The sequence below is a fragment of the Pecten maximus genome, chromosome 5, assembly GCF_902652985.1.
Source record: "Pecten maximus chromosome 5, xPecMax1.1, whole genome shotgun sequence".
Taxonomy (NCBI): domain Eukaryota; kingdom Metazoa; phylum Mollusca; class Bivalvia; order Pectinida; family Pectinidae; genus Pecten; species Pecten maximus.
In genome coordinates this window covers 32,199,122-32,218,619 of record NC_047019.1, presented here as the reverse complement: position 1 = coordinate 32,218,619, position 19,498 = coordinate 32,199,122, and the positions used below count along the sequence as shown (strand labels likewise).

At 35.6% G+C, this 19,498-nt stretch overlaps 1 protein-coding gene across 2 annotated transcripts in view; it reads right to left on the bottom strand.

Annotated features, from left to right (window-relative positions):
- The window catches only part of LOC117327809 (anoctamin-1-like), a 57,081-nt gene extending 47,545 nt beyond the window's left edge, over positions 1-9,536 (bottom strand). Inside the window, exons 1-3 of one of the 2 annotated variants that reach the window (XM_033885004.1) lie at positions 9,426-9,536; positions 6,283-6,384; positions 5,506-5,526 (exon numbers count right to left, since the gene is read on the bottom strand). In XM_033885004.1, coding sequence (XP_033740895.1) covers positions 5,506-5,526; positions 6,283-6,343 — 82 coding nt within the window. In that variant the 5' untranslated portion in view covers positions 6,344-6,384; positions 9,426-9,536. The remainder of the gene's footprint in view (positions 1-5,505; positions 5,527-6,282; positions 6,385-9,425) is intronic. The other variant, XM_033885007.1, reaches the window with a different exon arrangement.
- Positions 9,537-19,498: the final 9,962 nt, after the last annotated feature.

The window sequence follows — 19,498 nt, the reverse complement described above, 5'->3', positions numbered from 1 at the left end:
GATACCTATAGTTAGCCTGTAAACTATGTACATAACCATTGAACTTACATAAATAAACACAGTACCATAAAATACAGAAAATACCAAACCTATAACTCATGTACAAGTACATGTCCAGGTAAACATTATATGATGAGTAAAGGTCACACTAAAGCAGTACAATTGTAAATCCATAGATATGTTACATGCATGTAAGTTTATAAACATGTATAATTTTATATACATGTACAAATAAAGTTCCATATTCAACACAAGAAGCACAAGGTGCGTTTATAAAAACAAAAAATGGCACACTTTATAAAACCATATTAAGAGAAAAAGTTTCTAGGCCAATTATATTTAGGATAGAGGATAGAGGATTTTGGTTTTTGGTTTGTTTTTGTTTAACGTCCTATAAACAGCCAGGGTCATTTAAGGACATGCCAGGCTTTGGAGGTGGAGGAAAGTCGGAGTACCCGACAGGGGAGAAAAATCACCGGCCTACAGTCAGTACCTAGCAACTGCCCCATGTAGGTTTCGAACTGGCAACCCAGAGGTGGAGGGCTAGTGTTAAAGTGTCGGAACACCTTAATCACTCGGTCACCACGGCCCCTGAATAGGATAGAGGAAAAAGATAAGCTAAAGTGCCTTTTGTTTCTCTGGATTCTGGATCATCTATCTCTGGAAATTAGTCTTTGGTGAAATTAAAGGAAGATTATACAGAGTAAACTGTCGCAGACACCCTGAACACATGAGAGATTAAAAATGATTAACATGATCAGCCCTATTACTTGGCAAAGCTTGAGGATGTAACAGTTGAAGCAACAGATCAGGGAGGATGGAATTTCAAAATGATTTCAAACAAATTAACTTTTATTTATGCATTCATATTTGAAGAAAGGCAATGCCAGTGGATTAAGTCTATATTTTCCTTGAAACATGGTGATTGCCCACTACACTTAATACAGGGTAGGAGCATTTACAAACTTGTATGAGCATTTGAAGTGCTGTAGACTTATATGATATATTGGATGATTGAAGGTGGTACTAAGTAGGTAAGAGTTATTTAATCCCTTCCTGAAGCCAATAACAACTTTATATGTAGTCAACTTTATATATAGACATGTAAAACAGTGTGTTGTAGCCACACCTGGAGCCATGCAGGCAATGTTTACCCTTTTGATCAGATCCACCTACACATCTTAACTGAAACGTAACAGGACATGTAAACAGTCTGCATAACCAATTAGGTATACCTGTGACAGGTTCATCTCGATACATTCAGGTTTTCTAGCCCTTTGTAACAAACAGACTGGGAAGGGTTTTTTTTATTCATTCATGATGATATGAATGCAAATCAGTTAATTGCCACATGGATCTAGTAAATACCAAGTTCTGCATTCTAAATATAGACCTAATGGTGACCAATATCCCATAGTTTTTATATGACCACAAACGGTAGGGAAATTTTTGACAGGAGAGGGTAGGATACAATATGACAGGTAAAATAATGGTTGGATAATATATGACAGGAAATGGTAGGATAAAATATGACAGGTAAGGGTACGATAAAATATGACAGGTAAGGGTACGATAAAATATGACAGGTAAGGGTACGATAAAATATGACAGGTAAGGGTACGATAAAATATGACAGGAAATGGTAGGATAAAATATGACAGGTAAGGGTACGATAAAATATGACAGGAAATGGTAGGATAAAATATGACAGGTAAGGGTACGATAAAATATGACAGGAAAGGCTACGATAAAATATGACAGGTAAGGGTAGGATACAATATGACAGGTAAAATAATGGTTGGATAATATATGACAGGAAATGGTAGGATAAAATATGACAGGTAAGGGTACGATAAAATATGACAGGTAAGGGTACGATAAAATATGACAGGTAAGGGTACGATAAAATATGACAGGTAAGGGTACGATAAAATATGACGGGTAAGGATAGGATAAAATATGACAGGAAAGGGTAGGATAAAATATGACAGGAAATGGTAGGATAAAATATGACAGGTAAGGGTAGGATAAAGTATGACAGGAAATGGTAGGATAAAATATGACAGGAAATGGTAGGATAAAATATGACAGGAAATGGTAGGATAAAATATGACAGGAAATGGTAGGATAAAATATGACGGGAAATGGTAGGATAAAATATGACGGGTAAGGATAGGATAAAATTTGACAGGAAATGGTAGGATAAAATATGACAGCAAAAGCTTTCTCTTCATTAAAATTCTATGAGTGGAACCTCATTAATCTAGACAGTGTTAAAGCAATTCATGGCTGTTACAGCTGGATGATAAATAGAGTTATGGTTTATTTTTTACTTTAATGTCTCCAGAGCAAACATCTTAAATTAACAAACCTAGTACTATACATACATTAGCAATAATAGAAGTGTAAATATATTGGATTCAAGTTCAAAGTATAGCACAATGTATATCAAGCAGGATGTTTCCCCATATAGCAATCACAAATGTAAAATATTTCATAGTGTATAGCATAAAACATTTGAAGTAGCTCAATAAAGTTAACATAATAAACAGCATGAGCTAGCTTGCAAAATACCATTAAGTATTACATATCTATTTTTTGTACCAATCAGCTAGCTACATGAACCCAATTGTTTTCTTTTCTGTACATGCAATCTGTCGAGATCTGAATAATATATAGTTCTTTTCTTTTACACAAAATTCCCACACAATGCACCTGCAGTGAACTTCTACAGCATTTAGTTAGAGCAGCCAAAACACAAGACAGGTACGTATGACAGGTCTATTGATAGAATATATATATACGTCCTGTTTACATGGGAAAGATTCCTCCCTGTACAGCCCAGCTACCCCATTGTTATCCTGTAACTAATTATACCCCCACCCCACCCCACAAGTCTAACACTGGTTCAAACTTAGTTTTAACACCAAATCACAGTATGTATCAATGCAAAATATAGATGAAAACCTCACGGCTTGGTATCCTCCCAGGAACATGTGTACAGGTATAATCAGTGAAGAGGAAAGGTCACACAAAAATACCTGGTCAGGGGTCACTACATGTATACATATGTGTAGTGTACCTGAGGGGCCAGACAAGGGGAAATTATTGGAGCATATATAAGACAGCACACATGCAACTAGTAAGCAAATTAAACTCTCTGTCAGAAAGACAAGCTTGATGAGTATTTACTACCATCTAATTGTTTTTATGATAAACAGTAAGTTTCTATGAAATATTTTTCTTTCGTCGACATTTAAACTTGAATCCTTCTAATTCAAAAGTAGGAGATTTCCATCAATACAAATCATGCGATGCTGTTCTAAAGCTAATAAGTTAATGGGCTAATAGAAGGGCCTTAGAAAACATTTGCAATAAATAACAAATTCTCAGGATTTTCATAGATGTTACACTTTTTTGGGCGAGTCAGCTCACAATGTTGAAAACATTGCTTTTGATTGAGTCTCACAATTATACCGTTTTATGTAAAGAATTAACATAATCTGATATGAAACACAATGGATGCAGCTTAAAAGCCTCTATGTGCATATCAAATAATTTACAATAAACAATCATTCACAATAACCAATTGATTTACAAAAGCTGTGATATTTTGAGACTTGCCACTTCAGTGCATGGCTCGATCTAACAGCCAAAGAATAGTCAATGCTCATTGAAAGTCTGTAAACCTGGCAGAATTACTTCGTCACTCTCTTAACTAATTTTAGAGGCTCCAACAGGACCAGGAAATTGTTACTGTCCCAAAAATTAAATACCATTTATTATTAGACTTTGACAAGTCAATTAGGTGCTGTTACTTTAACCAAATGATGATCGAAATCCCCTATGCCATACAATTACTTCATCTAGGCTACCATTTTTCCTCTGTGCAAGCACACATGTGCACAGATAAGCCTGCAGTTTGCCAGCAGATACAAATGCATGATGGTGATGTTTTAAGCAGTCATATTTGTCAATTCAGTTGATTTTGCTTGGTTGTTTAAGCAGTTCCTATTGATAATTTGTTATTATTTACATTTTTCCTATTGGCTACATATACATGTATATTATTAACAGGAAATTAAAATATTGTATTTCAGAATTAATTACACCTATATATTATGGCTGTGAATGTTGAAAATTATACTATACAATCGGAGACTAAACACTTCAATGTGAAAGAAAGGAATAAATAAATCATAATATCAAAACATGTACATCATGCAAGAAAACTGAAATTGATGAGATCTAGAAAAAATAAACAAACCTAGTAAACTAAAAAACTTCCTGATGTGAAACATACAATATAAATCTGATTAATCATTAATATGATATTTGAGTGACCAGAAAACATCTACAATACAGTCTTTTACTATCTTTGGGATGTGACAGGGGGATCTTGACCAGAGGTATAAGATTCATAAGTTGCCTAACACAAGGCTAGTTTTTGGCAGCTTACAACCTTAACTTACGAGTGTTGAGATCCCCCTGTCTCGCTCCCAAAGGATATTTCTCTTACCCTAGCTGTTAAATACTCTCTTATGAATCTAATAATGACTTCATATCAATGAAAAAACAATGCTTATTCAATTGTCAATGTGACGTCATTGTAATTTGTTGATACATAACATAATTGTACTGTTGACATGACATAAAGGATGAGAATTGATTACAGTCTACTGGGTACAGCATTTGGACATTCCCTAGAGTGTATAGCACATTTTCAGATATTTGGGGGGGGGGGTGGGGGGGGGGGGGGGGGGGGGGGGGGGGGCTAGATTGACACCGGGGTTGTCATTTACCAAATTTCAATCTAGCATCCCCCCCCCCCCCCCCCCCCCCCCCCAAAAAAAGTATTTGAAAATGTGCTATACACACTAGGGAAGGTCCAAATACATAAATACACTTAGAAACAAATTCCCAGGTCCCATATATAGCTGTGCGAGTAACTTGTATCATATCCCTTTAGGGTGAGAATTCCCTGTTCAGGGTAAGAGAAATATATCCAGAGCTAAAGGTGTCTAAGTAAATAGGGCCACCAGTAACAGGACTGTGACAGCTACCACATATAATGTTACAAAGTTTTCTCACACTGTAGCTTAGGTGTATCAATATTTTAATGGCAATGTGAAAAATCCAGCAAACACAAAAATATGTTTGTAGCTTTATTTGTGTACCATTTACATATTTTCATTTTTACATATCAGTGACTTTGATCAAGTTTATAAAATAAAGTTTTACATTATCATAATATTTTGTATTTAAACTTGACAACTATATATAGAGCACCTCCATCGTCTGGTAAATCTAATTCAATAGAGAATATAATTGATAAGGTATAGAAACAATATGGAGACAGTGACACTGTATGTATACAACAATATTAAAATTCCATTAATAAGCATGCTATTTAACAAAATACGAAGAAAATTGGATCAAGAACAGTAATGCCAAACTCAAATTCTAACATGTATTCCACACAACATATCATCAAGAGGTACATACCATATACAACAGGTCGACCAACTGCCATGAGAAACAACAAATATACACACAGAACAAGTACAGTTTAAGAACCACAGGTTCTTAATTTCTCACTACAAATTACCTTAAAGTATATAAAACATCTTTTTGTATAAGCATTTTTTATCAAATGAATACCGTAGAATGAATTTCAACTACGACTATATAAACATGATAGGTAAAATTATCACATCATAATGATTATTCACAACAACTAAGTCCATTGTTAAGTCTGTACAAAATGTTTTTAAATGGTCATTATTGGGTACTTTCGAGCAATTCAATTTCATCTGTATATATTTACAAAGCAGTTTACGATGACATGATTTTTTTTTGTATTGCTGCTGGAGCAAACAATCTTACATGGGGCTGACCTTTGACCCTACTACTGATAAGATTAAACCAATAGGTCAATATCAATTCATTATTCATGAAATTTGTTACATGAGTAATATATATCTACAGTATCATGCATGTATGCAGTTCAAGTGACATCTAAACCAGTAGTTTTGTATCCAAAAAAATTCAATATTGCTATCATTGAAAACCTTTAGATTTTACTAGATTTTACACAGGGACATATAGTTAATATAGAATGTTAATCATGGTACCTTGTCAATGGGTTAATATACTCTGCATGTTCTTAGTAGTGAAAGAAATATCATCCTGTATTATAAAAGACACCTTAAAGAAAACTTAACATAATTATCAGTTAATTAGTATTTATAATTAGCTACCGTGTATACATATTTGACTCACCGGCTGTTTCCTCAGCTGCTAACATGTGCAGCTTCACATCATCATCTACTACACCCGCCATTCTCAACAGCTTTCATATACAGGGCTCAGTGCTCATCAGACCTGTAAACAACAGTTCCAAATCTTGTTGGTGTCCCTTTTATTATTAGACAGCAAAGTAAAGGTAATTATAATATTAGAAATTCATCTAAAGATTTATACAATACAAAATTATAATACCAGGGGTATATATATATATTGTTGCTGTTATTTAACTAATCATAAAGTATGTATATTAATAAAGGAAATATATCAAATATCTCAAATTCAATATCTACAGGTATATCCTATAAATCAAAAACTTAACCAATGCAGACTGCCATTTTCATATTGTCTTGTGTATAGAAGCATGCTTTAATTCATTTCTGATAAAGATTATCCGACCAATTCAACATTGGAAGAAGAAAGTAACAGGTACATAGATGCCAATAAAGATATACATGTACAGTTGTGTAAACAGCTGTCAACTGGTACATGTGTAACATGTGTACTTGTCTACATGTGTATAGTATACAGACACTGCAGGAAACACTGAGTGTGACTATAGATGTGTACTATTGTGTGTATAATACACACTACCCCACACTGACCACCATACAAACTGACCAGTGTCATAATACTGTGACAACTAGCACTTGTTCAGTATCCTGTACAGGTGTAGTAGTACTATGTAATCCTATACCATATCACCTTCAGGGTGTAGACTTACCTGTATGTGTGTACAAAAGACCAGTGGCTATTGTCTCTGCATTAAATGAAAATATTCACACCAAAAATGGCAAAATACTCATGAATGCTATTGCTTCGAGATGCAACACCAAAATTTTGTCACAACTGTCTGTAAATATATGTTATAAATCTGTAAGAAAGCTACCATTCATTCCAAACATTCTATTACAGTTGATATAACTTCCCTGTGTAAACCAATACTACTTGTAATTTGATATTAGACAGGCCAAATGTCTAGTAGTGGGTGACTACATACTCTACTATACAACTAAGTATTTAGGACGTACAACACAAACAGACCGCATTGTAAATACCACACATTCCAGGGTGTGTCTTTATCATCATTCAGTAGTATAAGTATCAACTGTAGCAATCATTTCTAAAAATACTTGAAATAAACAGATTGCTTTCAAAATGTTAGCAGTTTGCAAATAGTTTGAAAATGAATAAATATCACAATACAGACTTTTTCCAAAATGCAATAAAATATATAACTTTTCCAGAGCCTATATTTTCATTCAAAGAAATAAACCTACAAGCATTCTAGTGTTTTTTAACAATTGACATTTAACTTCATATTTCAAATGCAAGTCAATCTTAAGTCTGTATAGCCTATGATGTATCTATATTCCTTAATATATAAATAATGTTTTTACTTAAAATGCAAACATATAATTTATAAACTACTTCAACAATAATCCATAAACATGGTCACTCAAAATATCCCAAAATAATGCAATAGTTTATAGAGCTTGAAGTTCACATCACTGACGGTTAATTGGACATGTTTGCATCTTCTTTTAGTAATCCTTCCTACTAGGGGAAAATAGTATTCCTTCAAATTGAAGGCATCTTCAGTTTCAGAAGTTATAATAGACTGAAGGAGACAGCTTTATTGTGATAGTGTAGTGAAAGAAGGAGAATTATATGGTCATGTTCAGTGTCATCTCGTTTTGGCTGTCAATTTTGGTGTCTTTGTCTTTTATAATTTTATAAGACGTAGAGCTGCCTAGGTGCATGGAAGGATGTGTTTAAGTTGGTCTGTTAAAGGTTAGTTCTTTTAAACTCTAGATGTCATATTTTGTTATTTGCTATTTACTGGAAGTTGTCAATTTCGTTTTTGGTGTTAATTATCTAATTTATTATTTTAGAACATTCATATTCATTCTAGCAGAATACCGACCAGCACTGGCCAAGAGTTTCTTATGAAATATCTGACACCCCAAACCCATCGTTCAGAAACGTATGTACGTGCATGTTATTATGTAAAATTTATAGATATGTATCATCGATGGAATCATGCTTACCATAGATATAAAAGAGAATATTATATTTGTGTAAATTTAATATTCTATAGGCTTAGTACATGCACGCCAAACAGCAGGAAAAGTTAAATAATTAAAGTTTAAAAGTTCCACCCTGTAACATGTCCATAAATATACCTATAACAGTGATATATATAGATTTATTGTTTTATTATTTGTATTGTACAGTTATTTTCTATGTATAATAAACACATAGAACATTCTACAACTCGACTTGGATGATTTTGTTCAAATTTACACCTACATACCCAATAGCCTATAAATTTGTGTGCTTAAAAAAAGATTTATAGCTTCATGGCTGACAAGCAGACTGGGGACACATGTTAACATGCATAAATAAAACTGACACATATATATAGAGACATTGCAAAATCATTGTATTTTGTAACATGTTATTCAATTTCCTGCAAATGCTTTCTAAAATGTAATATTTTTTCTTTTCTTCTATTTTGTTTGCAAAGATCTTAAATAACATAACCTTCAACTTGTTGCAGGCACTTATCAAAATATTGAAGCAGAAAATACTCTGCCACCTTAAAGTTTTAGGATGGATCGAAACAAGTAGGAATGAAGGATTGCAACATTTGACTAATAAGTTCTGCTGAAGAGTTAAACCTCCGACCACTTGTGTAAGTTTGGCATATTTTGAATCTAAACCAATTCAGGTTTCTGTGAAAATCGGTGTTTCAAAAACTGATTTTCAGGGCTGCAATAGACAGACAGAAAGTTTGGTGTAGGACGATAATTGTTTACCGATATGTTTGTAACAGACAGTTACTATCACTTGACATTTTCAAACCACATAAAGTGTTGTCTTAATTCGTCCTGTCTCAACCACGAGTGATAAACTAGTATAACAGCCAGCAGCGTCTTTCTGAGATATGCCTACTGCTATAAGAACTGCGACTCGCATCGCTGAACATTCACTGTCACTATCCCGTAACCTTTCCTTCACATGGATGATAAGGCAACCCAAAGGCACTGAGAAGTTTTAGACCATGTAATTACTAGCCTCACTTAACCTGAACTTCGGGCTTATGGCATACTTACACAGAAAATGATACAAATAATCCACTTTTACAGAAGCCGGCGGACGAGATACGGTTCCAGGAGGAGCCACAGCTGTGGTACAGGAAGCTAGACCGACAGCGCCCTCGCTTGTCAAGCATCGGCATAATCGTCCATGCGTAAACATAAAATGGGGCCAACGACAGGGTATCGTATTCATCGACTAATCCGAACATAATTTTTTCCTATTTGGTCAATGGAGTCAGAGACATATATGTCTCTGTCTGTCTCTGATGGAGTGAACGAACATGTAGTGCAATTGGTGATAAAAGCAGTTAAATATTGGAACCTTCTTCAACCGAAATAGTTCAAATTTTTAACAATTTAGCATACTAATTAATGAACAGTGGTAGATCTTATTAAAGGTCCCTGGTTAACTTATAAATATAAAGTATAACATTTACAAAAAAACAAACAACGTATCCCAACACTTTAAGGCGGTTTTTTATTACCCACATTATCAAAATTTCACGAACCTAGATTGTGATAGAGCTCGGACGTCGGTAGTCCGAATATCCACCCCAGCAGTACCTAATTAAGTCAGTCTTTAATTTATCATTTGATTTCAGAGTATTTTAATCTGTTGATACTAGTTTAGCAATGTAGATATTGACTGAGAATGTTATATAATTAACTAGAGGTTATATGTTCTCAACAGATTTCTGATTGTCATAGGCAAAAACTAGGAATTCCATTAGATTACTATAGGCAGAGACTTGTACGATTAGGGACACTGAATAGAAAGGGGAACGTTGAAGGATGGTAAAACATTATTGTAGATTTAATCAATATTATTCATATGGTAACCATCATGAAGATGCCATGATTATTTTCTGTAAAGTTTTGCACGACCAGAGTTGTCTCTCTTTAATCGCTTTAATGCGTAGAATGACTTGGAGCAAAATTGGCTGTCCATCACGTGCTGGTGTATTAATCGTTTTATCAAAAGGCGACAGACAAGAGGAATATAGCCTACCCACAGACATCTGGACATTTCACCAAAGTATGATTTCCCAGGTATAATGTATTTCTACCGTAAACGTATTATACACGTGGCCTCATTAGCGAGCCACTGCTCCCGAAAGTTGGTCAGTACTGGTCTATGAATTCCTCTTGTGCCACCCTTTTCCTGGCGAACAAGCTGCCGTGTATCCGATTAGAAATGGTATCTAATAAGAACGGAATAAAGGCAAACTTTAAAGATAAAGCGATATATATTTTAAATATATATATATAAATCTTTTTGTAGATCTATTTATTGACTTGGATTTCGTCAAAATCTATACATATAAATTTAGGGCCTACCTTGTAAAATTGTGATGTTTGTATATAATCTTATTCAATATTAGCTGACTAATACTCTATTGTTATCGTTGGCTGAATATTGATCTAGTGTTGTCTACTATATTATATTTCATCTCTAGAGATCGATGCACATTTATATGTATTATAGTTATTATATACACGTCCGCTCCGTGGTCACATTTTAAAGCAACATGTCTCTGGTGATCGACAGATCGCGTCTTAGTATAAAATTAGGACCCGAAGCCCAAACATGTGACAATTTGTTAGTCCAGCGGTATGCATCAGGGCTATATTTCCACAAAATAACCACGAGATAACAAAATTGTGTACTAACATTTTGTGTGATTACTGTTAAGATATGAGTTTGATAACAGTTTAATAACATCCCATTCACACATATTGATAATTTGGAAATCGTTCCTTTAAAGGTTAAAAACAAGACAGCATTTAATAACATGTCCTTTATCCTTTACGCGAGTACCATCCTCATAAAGTTAGAATTTATCTTTTTATCTTTTAAATTAAAATAGCACCAACTCATAGAAATATATCAAATAAAAATCAACAAATGCAAAATAAATAGATAACAGTGTCCAATTATCGCTTATAACACCGGAATTACGGAACAAATATTAAAGCAGAACACACAAGATGCTACAGCGCCGACAAAGAGGGGAAAATAAACTGTTTTTGATATTTGGAAAAACATTATTTTGTTAATACTGGAAGTGGAGTTGTCACCTTCACCCACTTAATGGACCCCGTTGAATAGTGAACCACATAAAAGTATTGGATCTCGGTACCAGTTTACATTGTCATAGACGTTGCGATAATAAGCGATGTTGAAGGAAATTGGTAAAATAAAATGGCCTGTGACCTTAGGTGACCTTTAATATCACATTAGGCTGTTATGATAAGTGTATATAAAATGTATGGATACCTCTTAGGATTTTTTCACATTACCGAGGTCCCGTCCCGTCCCGTCCCGCCCCGTCCTCTCACCTGCCTGGTTTGGAGGCCACAGTACCCGGCCGCCCAATCCTTATTGTCTTTGCTGTTAACCACAAATAAACCAAAACCAGTAACACGCCAATATTAAGTTTGTAAGTGACATAAATGTTCTTAAAAAATCTTAAGGTGGCCATCTTTGATTTTTTTAAGTAAAAGTAAAAGTTATGTTAATTGCCTAGACATTCCCCGCATACAACAACACTATATTTGACATTTGTTGTTGTTTTTGTTAGTTTTCCACGAAAATTAGAAATTGAACAATAGCGTCATAGCAAATCCAAAGTGAACGTGACACTTTGTCACAATACATGTATTTAGGTAGGAGCTGCAAAAATATTCTGTACTAATTAAAAACAAAATGTTGCATATAGTTTAGGTAGCTGGGGATATTATCAAAATTGTGTAATCATAGAATTTAATTGATAATATTCATAAATATCAAATAGTAAACATTAGAAACAAGCATAGTAAATTTTATAGAACATTACATTACCGTCTAGAAAGGATGCTATTGTATCACTTACGTTGAATCAAACTGACTGGAAGCTTATTTACTGGAAATTTATTCAACGGGTTGTCAAAAAGCATATACACAGTCAACATTAATGGTAATATGTTATAGAAATGGATGATGATTTCAATAGACGTGATATATAAACCAATACATTTACGAGGGCTGATTGATATGTTGTGAGCCTCATATTAAGGTTTTGAATTTTGCCGGACATATTGTATTATTTTTCAACATAATCCCCTTCAGTATATATACACTTTTGCCAGCAGTGTTTCAGGACCTCAGTGCCACTTTTTTATAACTCATTTTCTTAGCTGTTCAGAAAGTTACCTACTGCATGCATGACGTAATCATCAATCTGAAAGTGGTTGCCTGAAATAGCTGTTTTCAGTTTTGGAAATAGTTGAAAGTCTGATGGAGCGAGATCTGGTGAATAAGGCGGATGCTCAATCAATTTAAAGTCACAATCGTGAATGGCAGCCATGGCAGTGATAGACTTGTGAACAGGAGCATTGTCCTGATGGAATAAAACACCTTTAGAGAGCTTTCCGCGGCGATTAAGTTTAATATTTCCCCATAACTACCTTAAAAGGGAAGCATAGTATGTGCCATTGATTGTTTGTCCCATTTTGAGATCATCTATCAGCAGAATACCATCTGCATCCCAGAAAACCGAGGCCATAACCTTCCCAGCTGATGGGCCAGTCTTTGATTTCTTGGCGGGGAGAGCTAGGGTACATTGTTTCGATTGTTGTTTGGCCTCTGGGTAAAATTATGGACCCATGTTTCATTCAAAGTGACAAATCACTGAAGAAAGTTGGCAGGATCTTCCTCAAAAAGGCTAAAATAAGCATGCGATAATGTACGCCTGGTTGCTTCTGATCAACTGTCAGAAGTCTTAGCACCCATCGGGCCGAACGCTTATTCATTGCAAGATCCTCGGTCAGAATGGAATGTATTCTTCCCTGTGAAATGCTAACTCTGCTGACTATATATCTTCCTTTGACTCGTCTGTCAGTCAAAACAATATCATGAACTTTATTGACATTTTCTGCGGTTGCTACATTGACAGACCTTCCAGGACGGGGGTCATACTCAAGGCTCTGTCGGCCGCGCTTAAATTCCGCCAACCACATTTTCACTGTAGCATATGAAGGGACATATTTTCCCTAGTGTTGTTTACTTTAGTCTTGTTTACTTTAGAGTGCTACCTCACCGATGTAAACTCATCAAATGAGACCAATCCTTGGGTACAGGGCCATATATAGTCAGAGATTAGTAGGATTTAAAAAGAACATCCTTGAGTATCTCCATCAATACGAGGCTCACAACATACTAATCATCCCTCGTAACAGTTCAATGGAAGGAAAATTACGAATTTTTCTATAAAAAATTATGAAAGAGTTTTTTACTTACCACCCAGATACGTTCGGATATGATCTCCCTTATCTCAGGTCGAACTCGCCTAAATTAAAGCGTCTCTGTGACCCCAATCGTGATAAACCAATCGCTTCACTCCGCCATTATTCTTCAATTTTATAAGCGGAAAGCAGTTCTCCTCAGTTTGGAGGATGGATGGACAGACAGATGGTAATTGAAAACGCCTTTTATAAAATTCAATGATAACTTGAAAATCAAAATTTTCAGTTTTATTTCATTCGGTTTTTACTTACCACCTAAATATTCATAAGAATATTACATCTTCAACAATCACCAATTTATCATTTATCCCATTTATTTATACATTCTATACAAGATATAATTCCACATTAAAAGACAGAAACATAACGACAGTCTTCTCTGGAATACCTATTCCAAATGGCCTTCCTGCAGGAAAGTACATAACATTACATAACCACACAATATTCAAACAGTTTTTAAATGCACAAACTCGCAGAAAAATAAAACCTTATACATTCTTATAAATCATCAAGAATATTTAATTCACATTCTTTAGATAGAATTTTGCAAAAGCAGAATCAGCACTCCAGTCTGCTGGTTCTTAAACTGCCAGTTAACTGGTTCCTTTAAAAACGAGCCCAAGAAGGACCAATAGACTTTGTAGACTGAGTCCGGACTTTCTTCTCCGAATCATATGCTAGTCTAATTATCTCCACTATCCAACTTTCAATCGTCTGAGATGTGACTGGCTTGTGTGGTTTATTTAACCCACAAAACAGTCTAGTTTCCTCTGATCTATTAACCTGTTTCCTAAAAGAGTCTGTTGACCGTAAATAAATAGCCATAGCTCTATTGGAAATCAACTTCGTGTTGCTTGGAGACGAAGGACCAAAGCTATTTGTATCAGAATGACTTGCCCTGTCCTGTTTCGCCAAACCCTGTCTGATGAAAGTAATGCCTTCCTCAGTCACTCTCACCAGCCCTCTCCTGGTCTCGGTGCTTGTTAGTCCGAGCATCGTTCGAACGTCGTGGTTGCTTTAAGCAAAACAGTTATTTTAAACCGGCATTTCTCATAGGTTCAAAAGGAGACTTTTTTTAGCATGGCTAACAATTCGGGTAAGTACCAGTTTGGAACCAGCTTGTTTACAGGAGGGACGAAAATTAAACACCCTTTGAGTAGCCTAATGATGTGTGGATGTTGTGCAATCGGAACCCTATCAACTGGTGGCAAAATGGATGGAAGCATTGACCTGTAAACTTTAATACGTGTACAATAAAAATGTAGTTCTATATTTCAAACCCTCTACATAAAGGGAAGATAGGGCATTTGCATCTGGATCTTTTTACGTTTATTACACCATCTACAAAATCAATTTTGGTCCCCTTTCTCCAGGAGACTTATAGCAAGGTTCTCGTGTATTGAAAAGCCATTATTACTGAATGATCAGTCGAGAACAACCAAGCTGTCAGATTGAACTCTCCTGGGTTTGGATGCCTGGTCTTTCAGTTTGCCCGAGTGAGATGCTTTCCCATCCGAGGAAGTCTTATGGGGTTTGCTACTTACTGCTGAAGAAACATTGTGTACCAGTGTCTTAGTGACGACTTAGGTGTAATGAGAATTAGTCGACAATTGAAATGATTCATGTGGTCTAACACTTTGGGAATCAGACAAATCGGTAGGTAAGCATAAGCAAACATCCCTTCCCAAGTTATTGACAGAGCTTCCGTCGCCAATGCTTGCGGATTTTGAATCCAACAGCAAAATATCGGAGCGTTCCTGTTCTCTGATGCTGCAAAGAGGTCTGCTAGTGGTCCCCTAAAGAGCAAACATTAGATTTGCTACACGTTGACTTAGAACCCATTCTGACGACCGAACTCTCAGTGGAGACAAATTGTCGGCAATGTTGTTCTTCAAACATGCAATGTACGCTGCTCCTGAGTTGGGTCCAAAGCAAGTCGCCAAAGCTCCCATGTCTTGAGACACAATGTTGGAGACTTTGTCGCCCTTGCTTGGTGATAAACTGAACAACAATTGTGTTGTCACAGCGAATCAATACTTTCCCTTGAAACCAATGATGATATTAATGACCCCCGAGCCCGATCTTTGATGCATCTGTGGTAAGAGTTTTCTCTTTTATACCCGTGTTGTTTGTTTTAGTAATTCTAATTGCAATCCTTCTTTTATTACTGAGAGAACCCATTAGTCATCTGTTATATCTTTCACGAACCTTGAAAACGGAGATAGACGTCCCCCTACTGGGGCATGTCGCCAAAACTTCTGAGTCATTGTTTACACTTGTCATTGCGGCCTCGAAAAGAACTTACCGTGTAACTCTTTCCTCGTTGTTCTTGTGATTACTACCTCCTGCGTTGTAGACATTCTGGATCTGCTTATATGACGAAACCGTAGCAAAAGGACCCCCTCCCCTCCTAGTCAAACTAAGGAGGCAGCTTCCTTTTCTGATAACGTTATTTGCTGGAGTATGACTTTGAGCCCAGCTCTGGCAATACTTCATCCAGTTGCTTACTTTTTTTCCTGTTTGGCCTTAAGAGGTCTATCAAAGTCAGCACCAAACACACCGTCTGGAGACAACGGAGCGTTAATTCTGAACAGCAGCAGCAGCAGTCTCTGAAATCTGCAATCACCCTGACTTAATGATGAAAAACACCTGCTCTAGCTATTTGATCCAACGGCTTTTTTTACTGTGTCTCTAAAGTAGGAACTTGTAAAACCTCCTCACAAGAATCATGTTTCGGGAATGATATATTGTAACCTTCCCTGTAAGCTGAAATCTTGTCATGTGTCTTAGATCTCAATGTAGTATTAATAATGACCACTTAACTATCGTCCAACACCAAACCTTATTTACTGTTAGTCCTAGCAACCTGGGCGTCGTCGCCAAAACGATCCGAAAGAAGTTTGTTATAACCAGGATCTCTGTACCGTTTTAAACGGTCATTGCCTTCGCCATCGTCTTTCATTTCACCGACAGACTGAGTTTTAGGCCCGAGTCTCCCGAGAGGTCGGCCTATGTATACTCTCGTCTGAAGAATAATTTCCCGAAGTAATCCGCTCCCATGAGGACGGTTATATTGAGAAACGACCTCCATGCTCCCTATTAGGAGATGACATTCATACCAGAGGCTTACGAGGCGAAGCACTTACGATGCTCTCACTACCGCCATGCCCGAAAACAGAACACTGGTCTGAGACCATGTTGTTCATAATTGGGGTCATAGAGTCGAGTTCGAACTGGGGTAAGAGAGATAATATCCTAAAGTATTTAGGTGGTAAGTAAAAACAGAATGAAATGAAATTAATCATATAATTTCTCCGACAAGGGATTTATTTGAGAAAAGGAAATTATCTACTTATAGATATTTTGCATTCTGTAATTGGGACACAGACAATTTGAAATAGTGTTTGACATACCGAACTACAGATGTCATTCTAGGAAGTCCAAAATTTATTTTATTAAATCATTTTTTAATATTAATAAAACGCAACATATATTATTGTCGCATGAATGACTCCATTCTATATTTTAGAACATGCAAGACAAATTTTGTTAAAACTATTTAATTATAGCAATATAACAAGAAGAAAAACGAATCTCTACATTATAATGGGGTGGTTTTGAATAGTCTTTGTATAACATCGGCCCATAATTAAGAAAAAAAGCAAATGTAAAACTTTTTGTACCAGCTAAAATAAATCAAATAAGTGTTCATGTTGTATGAATACTGACCAATTAGTAGGCATTTGATACATCAGCAAAATGAAGTGGTATTGGTGTTCATGGTATCATATTTCACATATAAACCAAATATGAACAAATTCGGACAATGCATGTATTTCAACCAATTATATGGTTATGTTTGAGTACTATGGTTATCTGTTGAAAAATCAAAGTGTCGAGGCCACTGATGATTAACCTGTCAATTTAAGGAATATTTACTTTAAAAGGGCTGTGGTTGTTTAAAGTTGCGATGAACAGTGAAGAATAACGTTTTTAAACCTCACTCGATAAACCTAATCGCGATTCCCTATATATGAGATTCCCGTGAACTACTATCTGACAACTTTCGTTAGAACAGAGACGTGATACTTACGTCTCTGGTTAGAAGAAACTCGTATCGGAAGTTAAATTTGTTCCCGATGAATTGGCCTACCTTATCTGTTCCAGTGACTTGTTGAATGGCATGTTCATGTTATACATTTTGTACAAGCATTTCACCATCGACTGATTTAAAACATGCAACCTCTTTATTGCTATTATCACAACGATTTTTCTGGTTGTTGCGATGTTTTTGTCGAATGAATATATAATCCAAGATGGTCAGGTACGGTCCAAAATATAGTATTTATTAAAGGAATGAGTCGGCAGGCGATTTCCGGAATGTCCGTAAATCGACCCGTGCAGTCCGTACTCTAGGTTCTAATTCCCTTTTACAGTATATCGTACATGGTATTTAACGTAAAGTTATAAAAGTGATTAACAGCCTTGACAGGTATCAGTTAATTATATATAATTGCTCAGCTGGTCATATGTCGGACAGGTGAGATATTCACGTTAACTGTCCTTTGTCCGAGGCTAAGGTGTCATACTGGCAGACCAGTTAGTTAATCCGGTAACAATGAGTAAAAGGAATTAGATGTATTCATGTCAAAAGATAGAAACTTATAGCCTCTGGTAGAGATATGATTAATAGCTTGCTTTTAAAGTACAAATTGTCACATTGTGTAATAAAATTACGAAAGTTTGTAAGTGGAAATACATAATAATAACTTCGTTGGAATGTCCAATTTATGAAATAAGATATTAAACAAATGTTCGAAAATAGCACTATTATCATAAATCATTTATGATACTATCATAATCTCTATTGCGGAAACAAGCTAACGTTAAGTTTCGCCTCATAATCACTTCAACCAACTCAATCAGCACGGCCATTTTTGTGTGGCCTATATTTCTCGGAAATGACGAACTAATCGGAAGTATTCTACTTTAATTTTAAGTATCGAGTGTAAAAATAATCGGAGGTTTCACTTATCGATTTCCAATTGGGAAATCCGAGACTAAAAACTGTATTCGACGACCGAGGGCCATTTTTATCAACCCAAGAGCTCGAGGTGACTTTCCAATCTCGCATCAACTAGAGTGTATACGGGCTACCTCCCCTCGCACAAACCAGGAAGCAAGCGTAATAATTTGCACAGAAAATAGTTCGGAACCCTCAGGGATAAAACAGGTAATTGTGTACGATTTAAGCTGTTTTTTTAGAACTAATTTAAATCAAACAAATGTCTTCAAACATTATCATATTACTTAATCATAAACAAATAATTCGCGGAAGGAGACAAGATTGTCTGGTGTGACGTTAGAGTTTTTGAGAAAAATAATATCCGGTCCCATCCTGAACTCATCGGGAGTTATCATTAAAATAAGCGACATGTTTTATTACCCCGAGAGTTCCGAATGAATTTGTTCTAGCGAAATTTAGCGATGACCGCTTAAGGCTGCTGTTTCACAGCACCTAATAATAGGTCATTCATACACAAGGAGATTGTTTCAATGTTTGCAGTGTCAAAATACACATATAAATATATCATTTGAACAATTCGACCAATCATAATCCACTCCGCGGTAGTTTTTTAATGAGCAAAATGTAGTTAAAATAGTGTACAAAGTATGTAGTGGGTCAAACTACACTTACATAACAAATTTGAACAAAATTTGACAATATTTTATTTTAACCAAGTACATGACTTCATTTGAATTGATTTGAATTTGATTTGAAATTAAACAAACGGTCATGTCAC